Below are 12,049 nucleotides of genomic sequence, written 5' to 3' on the forward strand. Positions count from 1 at the left end.
TCCGAGTTGCATTGTAAATTGAACACTCTGTATTGAATTGAATTGATGAATACAATTGAACACAAGATTTCATTTTTTATTGGCATTGCTCTTAAAGTAACGAATTAAAATCAGAACATTACAAAGCAGACGATTTCGGTAGTTAATTACTGTAATATTGTTTCTAGAGCTGCAGCTTCTCGGTGTCGAGAGAAGCGAAAGAAGTGGATTTGGAACTTAGAGAAGCGTGCTCAGGATCTCCAGACATCAAATACAGTGCTACAAAAGGAAGTTGTGTCTTTAAGAGCCGAAGTTGCTGAATTGAAGACTCTCCTATTAGCTCATAAGGATTGTTCAGTTACACGTGCCATGCAACGTAAATATACTTGATCATTTTTTCTTTCTTAACGCAACTAGTATTAATTTATATTTTATGGTTCTGCATGTGTATTGAGTGCTTGTTTAATACAAAAAAAATCTTCATCTTTGTAAATTTAGATACCAGCTAGTTCTCAATATCACCAACAACGTAACTATTTACTTGTAGGGCCGGGGTGACTCAGTGGTAGAGCGTTCACTTCTGGTGCATGGGGTCCTTGGTTCGATCCTAGCTCGCGCCAAGTGAACTTTATGGTGGACGAACACCGTGTGCGTGTTTTTTTCGGAGTTCTCCCGTTTCCCTCCACTTTCTTTATTCCACCATTTCCTTCCTTTCTCATCATCACCGTCTCCTTTAGCCCAGCCGGCATACCCGTGGAACGTAAAACGTAAAGATTTTATTTTTTTATTGTGTAGTTGAAGGAATATGGGCTGTCGAAATATCGCACAGAAACTTAATGCATTTGTTTACGTAGTTGTTTATTTATGAGAAAGTGTTGCAGATAATATTATAATTTGTATTTTATTTATTTATGTAATTCGGAGAAAATGAAAGCAAAACAAAAGGTGAATATTAGTATAAAACTTCAATAAAATACGTGAGAATTGTGGTCTGTCCGAGTGTTCTGCTGAAAGAGAGGTTCCAGCCCACTCACTCTAACACACTGGAAGCCAGTGAGTCAGTTAGGGATGGGTGGAGTGGTAAGTACTTGTTCCCTCTGGTTCAGAAAATGTCATGCCAAGCTGGTAATTACGAGCTGGAGTAGAGGAACAGATTCGGAATTAGAATTTGGGAATCGCGTGTCAGTACGGATTCATTACACAGGTAGTTCCTTGTGCATAAATAATTTTTTCTCTGTAATGAAACATGCTTTCTAAATGTCAAGGAGCCAGAGTGTACAGTCGTAATAGGAGGTAAGAATTTCTAATGATCAGTTTTAATATGGGTAATATGTAGGTAATATAGTTTTGAAGGTCACTAATAACAAATCTTCAGTAAATAGTAATAACGGAAATATTATTTGGTTTTTCTTTTCCTTTGTTTTAATCATTAGAAATTAAGAATAAATAAATTTATTGCTTTTATTTTGTTAACATAAGTCATTTAAATGTATTAGCTCTTTTACTTATCACCTAATAACGCAGTACTTTTAGATGTTCTATATGAAAGCACCTCGTTGAGTGCTCTTTACAACAGTTCGTACCATTATTATTTCGTAATCTTATTTAGTATCAGGACAAGTAAAATTTAGATACAAGTTCAGAGAACAAATGAGTTAAAACTCCTTGAAGGATGTTCAATCGTAGTTTCGTCTTGTGGTGTCACTATTATTATTATGCACAAGAAAATAACTGCTAATTATGAAAATGAAATGAAATCTTTAAGTTGAACGTCCCACTGTTATGCCGGTTAGGCTAAAAGAGACGGTGATGATGAGAGATGAGTGAAATGGAGGAATGACGAAAGTACGAGGAAACGGGAGAACCCCGAGAAAACCCACGAGCACGGTGTTTGTCCACCACAAAGTCCACACGGCGCGAGCTGGGATCGAGCCAGGGACCCCAAGCACCGGAGGTGAACGCTCTACCACTGAGCCACCGCCACCCCCTCCCCCCTGCTAATTATTATGCACGAGAAAATAACAGTGATGAGACATATATAAGATTGGTTCATAAGGGCCCAATGGCAAATCCCCGCACAATCATACGCATAATTACGTACTTCTTCTGAAGCGCTAGATGTTACACATCGTGATAAAACGAATATAGTGTATGGAAGTTCCCGAAGGTCGCTGTCTTTTTACTGCAAAGGGATATCAAATTCCACTTAACTAATCTATCAACTATCTACTGAGTGCGCACTGAATTGCGACCACCTACCTAATATTTTGTTGGTCTACCTTTTGCTCAGAAGACGGCCTGGACACGGCGTGGCATGGATTCTAGTAGTTGCTGATACGTTTCCACGGGAATCTGAAACCATATATTCCTGATTGTATCCCCCAATGAACACACAGATGTCTGTGCAGGAGTCATGTTGCGAAGAGCTTGTTCCACAATATCTCAAAAATGTTCTATAGGATTAAGATCCGGGTTAGTTCATATGCTGCAGCTCCGAGGAATGCCCCTTAAGCCAAGCAAGTACAGTCCTGGCTTGGTGGCACCGCACATTGTCATCCTGGAAAAAGCCGTCTTCGTGTGGGTAGAAGTGTTGCATTGCAGAGTGTACGTGATCCTGTAACACCTGCAGTTACACAACGGATGTCTCACTGTAGTCCATGCACACCAAAGGTCCCAGTTCATGACAACAGAAGCATCCCCAAAACATACAACCGCCCCCACCTGCCTGTACAGTATGCATCATGCACGAGGAGTCCATAGCTTCGGGCTGTTTGCGCCACACATGCACATTGCCCATTCGAGAGGAGTAGCACAAACCGTGATTTATCAGACCAACACACCCTTTTCCAATCATACACGGTCCGATTGGCGTGTTCCTGTGCCTAAGCGCGACGAAGTCTGTGGTGATGAGTCGTAAGGAGTGGATTACGAATAGGTCGTCTGCTGTTGGACTTCATGTGTGCCAGTGTACGCCGTATAGTTGCGTGAGTTATGGGTGTTGTGCATCCATCATTGCATTGATCATGTAAATCCTGGACACTGATGGTTCATTTGGCTGTCACGAGCTGTTTGACGGGACGCTTGCCTCACATTTTGAACTTCCTTACGCCTCTGCAGTTCCGTCCCTTGGAGTCTGTTACTCCATTTTCTTCCCACTCCTTGTACACCTTTACTACACAGGAACGGGCGCATCCGACAAGTATCGCTGTCTGGGCTATTAACGCACGTACTGCTCCGGTACCCACAATCATGCTCTATTGGAATGCGGATAAATTCTGTCCACGTCCAATTACACAATGCTGTTTATTTTACCGTTAGACACTTGCATTGTTTAGTCAAAGAGCCAGATGATCTTAAATTTAAGATTTCACTTCACTTAACTAAGGTAAAATATAAATATTGTATTACGAAGCATATTGTAGAGAAATTTGAGTTCTCTTATAAAACTTAACTGTTAGTAATATGTTATTTTCAGCAAGAATGACTGTTGTCTACACGCAGACGGTACATGTATAAAGTAATTTGATACACATTTTATCTTAATAAAGTCCTGACCTCAGACATAGGGTGTACCGAAATCAGAAAAATCAAATAATGCGTCAAGAAAGGAGAAAGATATGCTCTATATTAAAGGTGCCAGTCTAACTGACTCTATGATCTATGGAATTTGGGGTTTAATCCCGCGTTCACAAAAGTTCTCCATTGACTTCTATTCTTAGTCAGCTGCATTCAATTTCTACTTTGTATTCCTATTTCTGCGAGATCCATCTTAACATTGTCCTCGCATCTGCGCTTAGGTCTTCCTAATGGTCGTTTTCCGATTGGCTTTCCAGGTAAAACTTTGAAAACAGTCGTACTTCCTTTTCATTTTGGCTATATGATCTACCCACCTGAGCCTGCTACACTTGATGACCCTAACAGTGTTTGGTAAATGGTATAAATTATTCAGTTCCTAGTTATTTTCAAGTACTTTCAGTCTGCGTTCTTCACTCAGAGTAAACGACCACGTTTCGCAACTCCACACTACAACAGGCAAGAAACTTCAAATTTCTCGTCAGAATTTGCGATGATGAAAGATTTTTAACTGCGTAATAACACAAATTCCTTGCTTTCAATGGACATTTAATTTCTTCATCGATATGCTTTTGGTCAGTAAATATTGATCCTAGATATCTGAAAGCATTACTTTGTCGAAAGTATTATTTTATATGTTAACGAATCCCTAATTTGTAGTATCACGAATCCAGCGAATCCCATGTATTTAGTTTTCCTTGCATTTACTTCTGAACCCTTCAATCATATGATACCACCGCATTTCTTTCTATTGTTTTCCTGTCATCCCCTATCAGATTTACATCATCATCATACGTCATAACCTGGTGACTACCATTGAGCTTTTAACAAAGTTGAATAATAATGGTGACCACTCTCGACTTGAAAGCTCGTGGACAAGAATTTTGCTACTACCTTTTTAAAATCAACAAGTAATTGTTGTACCGGGGTATTATATTTCCGGTATTTGTCGAATAATAAATATCTAGTTGATAGGATGATCGATTTCACCTAATCCGCACTGATAATCTCCAATAATTTCATCTGCGTAGAGGTCAATGTTGCTAAGAGAATGTTTGAAAGGATTTTAGAGAATGTTGACAGAAGAGAAATGCCTCGAGAAATCAGTTTCGTTGCTTTTCTTATGAATTGAACAATAATTGATTCTTTCCCCTCTTGTGGCAATTCCTTTTTGTTCCAGATAAGGAGAATGAGTTTGTGTATCTTGTTCCACAGTTTTCCTGCTCCAGCTAAAATTAACTCAATCGGGATTTCATCTACACCCGATGATTTGTGTTTCTTTAATTTTGTTGATAGCGATTTCTACTTCTGTCCGATTAGGCTCTGGAATATACGGTTCTGCTGTGTGCATTTACATTCTCCATGAACATTGACTTTTGGCTGCGTGTTAAATAAATCGACAAAGAAATTTTTTCATCTATTCAATGTACTATCTGCATCAGTGAAAATTGTTCCGTCGACTGTCTTTAATATATAAGCGAAAGGTTGATAACCAGGGTTGGCAAAAACCATGGTTTTTATTTTTTAAAAAAACAAAAAAAAAAGCGTTTTTTTTTTATTTAAACCAGGTTTTTATGGTTTAAATAATTTGCTCTATATATTCATATCATATATGGACAGAAATAAGTTTGTTTCGCCTTGATGTTATTATGCAACAACCGGGTTATGCTGGAAGGGGTCTCATAAGCTTAAAGCGGAATAAAAACCGCTTCTCGGGTTACATCTGAGAGAAATTGTCCTCCATTTGAACTCGGAACCAGGACTAATTGGCCACAAATGCGATACGTCTGCCGACTCACTCACGAAGGAATCCTGATAAAAAAAAAAAATACGTTGTACTGATCTTTACATGCTTCTTAAGATAACTGTCAAGAGTCATTTCAGAAGGACAAAAAGATAAACAGTTGCACAAGTGAAACCATTACACAGAATTACATATGAACAATTTCAAAGTACTACGGAGTACAGAAGAACTAATTTAGTTCAAGTTAGTTAACGACGACTTTTATTGGTCCAAATTAAAGAAATACATCGACTTAATCTGCATATCAATAAGAAAAGTGAATAAAGATACAAATTATTTGAGTCCACTTTGGCTCAGACTCATTTATACATAAATAGATACCAAAGATACTTATTTCACTAAATGCCTCTCGTAGGGTCTGTATGACCCCACCCCCACCCCACACACACACAAAAAGTACGACATTTTCGATGTATTTTATCAATAGTAAACATTGAAACGAAACTATATTTAGAATTTTTCTTCGATTGCAATTACATGACAATAATAAGCACAAAAAATCACAAAATAAACATTTATAAACTTATATAAAAAAAAAAGTTGCATGTAGTATAATCTTTTTGAGTAATGAAGGGGAATTTAGGTCTGAATATAATACGAATAATATACGGGAGTGAAACGTGATAACCCACAAATGTGTTCATCAAGATTTTACAAACACTTACACTTTTACGAACATTTTTTTGTTTTTTGGTTTAAACCAGTTGGTTTTTTTGAAAAAACCAGCTGGTTTAAACCAGCCAACCCTGTTGATAACCTTTCTTAAATATGTTGATGCCCTTATACATGTCCCGAATGTTTTTGTTTTTAGTATTATCTTCAAGTTCATTAATATTAGCTTTCAAAAAATCACGTTTCTTTGTTTCTAAGAGTTTTGGAAGTTTCCCGCCTGATGTCTACAAAATTTTATGTAGTTATATCGTCCGTATTTTGTAGCCAACGCAGTTTTGTCTGTTTCCTTTTCTCTGCTAGTGTATTGTATTGCTGGTTGAACCAGGGTGTGTTCCTGTGCAATTCCGAGTGCCCCAATTTTTCTTTCCGCCGAAATTTTAATACTGTCCCTAATTTCAACTCAAGTATCCTCAACACTAGTGTACTTTGAACCATCTAAATCCGAGAATCTATTCGACACTTTAATCTGGTATTCCCCTGCCCCCTGGCTCGCCTGTAATTTCTTTAAATTAAATCTCTCCGTTCTCAGATGCTGAATATTTTCTTTATCCAGCAGTGATATCTCTGTTAATATTGCTGCTACCCTGTCACAACTATCAGTGTCACGGTCAGCTTCTCTAAACGACCGAACATCAATTATCTTCACAGCTGTCAGTGTCACAGTCAGCTTCTCTAAACAACCGAACTGTCTTCTTTATTCTACTAAAGCGTGTTCAATTTGATTATGTGTTTTTCCATCTGTTGATGTCCAAGTATATTTACGAACGTCGCGATGTGGGGATTTTGCGCTCTTCACGATAAGGTTTTACGATGTTGCAAAGTTCACTGTTGTCATTGCTTTCCTTATAATGCCAATCGGCTCAGCTTAATTTCGACAGCCATAAATTTGACTTAGTTCCTTCAACCTTGTCAATTTGACTTAGTTCCTTCTCGTTGACATCTGTACTCTGAAGCATAGACAGCAAACTGGAAATCTGTCTAAAGAGGTGAAGACATTCATTTTAAAAACTGAGCCACAAGTTACTCCAGCATCAGCCAGTACAATGTCAAGCTCTATTCCTTTTTCCAGGAGAATTAACACTGTACTTTTTCAATTACATAACCATTACACCCTTCACTTGGCTCATTCTTAATGTGGATCATACTTTAATGCTGCTAGAGAATGGACCTTTATCCCCATAAACAGCTTTAATTTCATCGTAAATCTGTGTGACAGATGTTCCTTCTTCTTTAACCTGTAAATGAAGGAACTTAATCACGTCACTACAGTATCACGTTGAATGTTCTCTCCCTGTATGAGGTTAGAAAAACTTGTGTATCGCTGTGTTGTATGCTGCATCCGAGGTTTTATACAGTTATGTCAGTTCCTTATAAAAGGCAAAAACATATTAATATGACTTATTTTATTTTGTATTCAGTATGTGAAATTGTAGTCATTCCGTTTTAGTTCGATGCAAATGTAATAAGATTGTTACTACTACTTAACAAAAGTATTTTCTTTACAGAAGCGCGAGAGACCGGTGCATCACTGGGAAGTCAGATGTCTTTGCCAACACAGTTTATGATCACTCCTTTAAACGCTGCAACCAGTACCACCACAGATACCTCCGAAGCTCAAGTGATAAATGTTGCAGTACCTCAGCGAAGTGGAGGATCCTCAAGTGGTCCTCCACAGATGTATGTGTCAAACATTGAGTCTGCTAGATTGATAGCTATTCAGCCAACTAACCAGACAGCTACTATAATGGAACAACCAAAGAATACTAAATTCAGCAAGAACAAAAAACTGATCCGTTCAACTTCAAAGAGTCAGACTCAGGTGATATCAGAATTAAAAATTAGTAGTGTAGTCCATCGTGAAAAGCAGGCGGGAATAGTCGGATCTCTTGCCATTCCATCGGTTAATCCGACTCCTTCAAAGACAATCGTTCTCCAGTCGCCAATTGATAATGGAAACGGAAAGCAACATACAAGCAAAAACGTTAATCCATTACCGACAGCTGTTGTCCATCCTATTAGTGTTGTTCAGTCTAGTAGCTCAGCGTCTGCTGTTGCAGGGTTTCCTATAGCGTCACAGGTAATATCATTACCTGGAGAAGCCCTACAAGGCTTAAAAAATTTGACGTTAGTCACCCAGCCATATCCTCAAACGGTTATTATAACCCAGAATCAAGATAAATTTGATTATCCTATAAGTAGTGAAATGATAGGTGTATGTCCAGTGAACCAAATTACGAAAGTAAAGAATAAAATAAATCCTGAAAGTTTGCACGTGATACAGGTTGACCCAAACGTAACATCGGATACTTCTAGTGTTGTTGAAAATGCATGCGAAGAAGATAGTGACGTTGAAGTGATCATGGAAATACCTTCAAACAATTCTGAATCGTAGTAATAGATATTTAAAAGCAAAGAATGAAGAATGTATGAGAAAACCTCGTTTTCCTCCATAGACTGCTTGCAATATTCTTTTCGCAGTGACTGACTGAAAAAGTCCTCTTCTTCAATAAAGTTTCCGCATCTTTAATAATATAAAATGGTAAAGTATTTTCTATGTAGATACCGTTTATTTTGAGTTTAGCTTTTAGTTCTTGCTTATGTTTCGATTCCAGAATCAATTGTACACTTGCCTTAATTGAGAACTTCATTTCTGTTTGTATGTATTTATTCTTTTGTACGAAAAACGAGTACTTCATAATGTGTAAAGATAGCTCATTGATGAATATATATAGTTTTACAGATAAAAAACAGTTCTAGTAATTTACAATCTCAACGGAAGTAAGTGTTGACCCAAACATTAACGTGTAATATGTATTACATTTTTATTAGGCATCCACCATAAATGAACTCTGTCTCTTATTGGAAACAAGGAGAGAGATAACCAGTCAGACCGTATTATTCTCTGCAATGATCAGCGACTTACACTTAATGTTTTCGACTTCATCATTTTCGGTGACCGAAGTTTTGAAATCGCAACCCTACCGCTGATGTATAGGTTACGCAGCTCTTACCAGACCGTAATTCTATAAACTGGTCGTAACAGTTGATAATGGGAGTTCTACTGGGATGGGAGATCCCAGTAGGGGGATAATATAGTTTTGCCCCTATGGGAGGGGTAATATAGTTTTTCCCTATATTATGTCTGCGGTTCATTGTAATGTGTGGGAATCTCTCTGTCTGGCTGCTTAGGTTTGGTTTCCATCGCAATTTCTCTTCTGTTAATTTCTCTTGCCATGAATTACCAGAGTCTCTGTTTCTCCTATCATCTTGGATACTATTGCTCTCGTTACCTGATACACTAGGAATCCTATGCACACTTGCCAAGCTCATCCATAATTTCTTCTTTTTGCAATTAAGAAGTCTCCGATTTTGTACGATCAATATCTATCCCATTGTATGCATGAATCCATACTGCGCCATATTGCGTATTACTCAGTATCACCCAACACAATACTAGATAGTCTCTGTGCGTAAATGTTTAGTATTAATAACTCTCAAAAATTACATCTTGTAGTATGTGGGTGCTGTTAAGGGAGTCTTTCTGGTTTGAAAAGCCTGGAAGAGTCTGGTAATTCAGAAATTTCTGAAAAGTCCGAGAACTTTTTAAATGTTCTGGAAATTTTAGTGTTAAGTTAAATCGATGTTGCAAATAATGACAATATAATAAATATTTCGCTACAACGAAAACAGGTCTTAAAGCAATTGTCTTCATTAGCTTTCCAGTCTCTTTTTGCTAAAGAAATTTATTCAATATAAGTAGTAGTTCGGGGCGACGCTCCTCTAACTTTTGTGCCCCTAAGTAGTGGCCTGGCAAAGATAAATTTTTGCATGGCTACGTTGTTTATTTATTTACTTATTTTAACTTGTTTTACATGTTGAGGTTGAGGCTATAAAAAGCCTTATCTACCACCTAAATATAGTACAAAATTCTAAGACAGTATTTTACAACAAGAAAAATTAGAAAGTAAAAATATAAAATGATCATATATGTTTTAAAGAAATAGACGCTAATAGTCACGACATGTTGAAATTTTTATGTATGATTTCGAGGAATAAGTAGATCTGTGGAGAGTTAAAGCGTGATCTTGTGTCCGTGTTATGTAAATCATTTTAAAAATTAAGATGTTTTATTAGGTAAGAAGGTTCTGTAAAGGTAAGTGTTTATAGAGCAGTAACAGCGGGTGCAATTTACGCTGTTGTTACATTTTCAGCCATTGTAGCTTTTCAAAGAATGGCGTTACATTGTCACAGAATTTTAAGTTAAAAAGGAAATGTATGGAAGCATTTTGCACCCATAACTAACTAACTCACTCACTCACTCTATGGCTTATATAACCCGGAGGTTCAATGCCGCGTTCACAAAAGCTCTCTACCGACCTCTATCCTTAGCCAACTGGATCTAGCTTCTACTTTGTATTCCTATCTCTTTCTCAAGTACTTTCAGTCTAGGTTCTTCCCTTTGTATCCTATCTCCTTCTCAAGTACTTTCAGTCTAGGTTCTTCCCTCAGAGTAAGCGACCATGTTTCGCAACCATATAGAACAACAGGCATGATTATCGTTTTATATATTTTAAGCTTCAAATTCCTCGACAGAATTCGCGACGACAAGAGATTTTGAACTGAATAATAACACGAATTCTCCGCTTTTAGTCGACATCTAATTTCTTCGTGAATATGATTTTCGTCTGTTAATACTGATCCTAGATATTTGAAACTATCCACTTCATCAAAAGTATTATTTAATATTTTAACACATCCGTAATTTGCCGTATTACTGTCCCGACGCACTTCCATATATTGAGTTTTCTCTGCATTTACTTCTAAACCCATGTCCTTGCAAGCGTTTAATAAGATCTCTGCATTTGTTCTCCTGTCATCCCCTATGAAATTTATATCATCAGCATATGCGATAACCTGGTGAATACCGTTCAACTCTAGGCCCTGGTTGCTTTCTTTGCACCCATTGCAAACGATTTTGTAAATGTATATCAGTGTCAGTTAACGCGGTCTCGTAGTACTCCTGATGTGGTACCGCTAGAATTTTAGAGTTTGGACAAGTCTTTTTTTTTAATAATCAACTGTATTGGCTAAAAACATATTAACTTGCTAAGGGAATGAAGAACTCCGAAAGCGATTTTGCGCAATGTGTCAATTTGATCAGACCAAGTTAAATATTTGTTAAATGTGGCGCAAAGATTTTTCACAAAGGAAGAGCAGGGAACACCTACGCCGTCCAAAGTTACATTGGAAACAAGTGAAACATCTAATAACATAGTCGTACGTTTGGAAGTAATTAAAATTGACTTTGATTTGACTGGATTTACATTTAAACAATATACTGTTCTGAAATGTGAACTGGAATCGTTACTCAACTGTAACCTCACTAGCAATGCATGGATACAGGCTTCCCTTCCAGTTGGTTCTGGAGGTGTTGGTATTCGTCGGGCTGTCGATTTTGCGTATCCGTCATTTTTAGCGTCGTTCTATGGATCCCAGCGTACCATTGAGATAGTCCTCAACCAACTGAATGACCCCCACATAGAGTCTGATGTCCAACACTGCATATCTGACTGGTCTAACCTAGTTCAAGTCTTCCTGAAATAACGGGTAGAAGTTCGCAATCAGTTTGGGACAAGCCAATCATCAAATTATATGAATCAATGTTACTAGAAGAAGCAGACAGTCAAGTTCCTCATCATCAATTTCAGGTGCTTGGATACAGGCATTACCTTCACACACCCTAGGACTCCACCTTCCAAACGAAAGTTTTCGTATTGTAGTTGCACTTCGTCTAGGAGTAGATATCTGTGCACACAACTTCTCTAAATGTGGCGCATCGGTCAAGCAGAAGGCTCTACACGGTCTGTCTTGCATAAGTAGCTCTGGAAGACACGTGAGACATTCGAACGTGAGTGACATTATCTGGAGAGCACGCACATCGGCGGAAGTTTCATCTGTTTGTGAACCTGTGGGGTGTAACATATTACGGTACAGCTTAGCACTGTTCGGTACACACCATCC

At 37.8% G+C, this 12,049-nt stretch overlaps 1 protein-coding gene across 4 annotated transcripts in view; it reads left to right on the forward strand.

Annotated features, from left to right (window-relative positions):
- Nucleotides 1–8,788, forward strand: part of LOC145668037 (cyclic AMP-dependent transcription factor ATF-2-like) — an 86,994-nt gene extending 78,206 nt beyond the window's left edge. For all 4 annotated transcript variants that reach the window (XM_081735506.1, XM_081735507.1, XM_081735508.1 and 1 more), the window contains 2 exons: nt 168–355; nt 7,534–8,788. In XM_081735506.1, the coding sequence (XP_081591632.1) occupies nt 168–355; nt 7,534–8,420 (1,075 nt within the window). In that variant the 3' untranslated portion in view covers nt 8,421–8,788. The remainder of the gene's footprint in view (nt 1–167; nt 356–7,533) is intronic.
- Nucleotides 8,789–12,049: the final 3,261 nt, after the last annotated feature.

The sequence above is a fragment of the Thermobia domestica genome, chromosome 13 (assembly GCF_964235325.1).
Source record: "Thermobia domestica chromosome 13, izTheDome1.hap1.1, whole genome shotgun sequence".
In the NCBI taxonomy this organism is placed as follows: Eukaryota; Metazoa; Arthropoda; class Insecta; order Zygentoma; family Lepismatidae; genus Thermobia; species Thermobia domestica.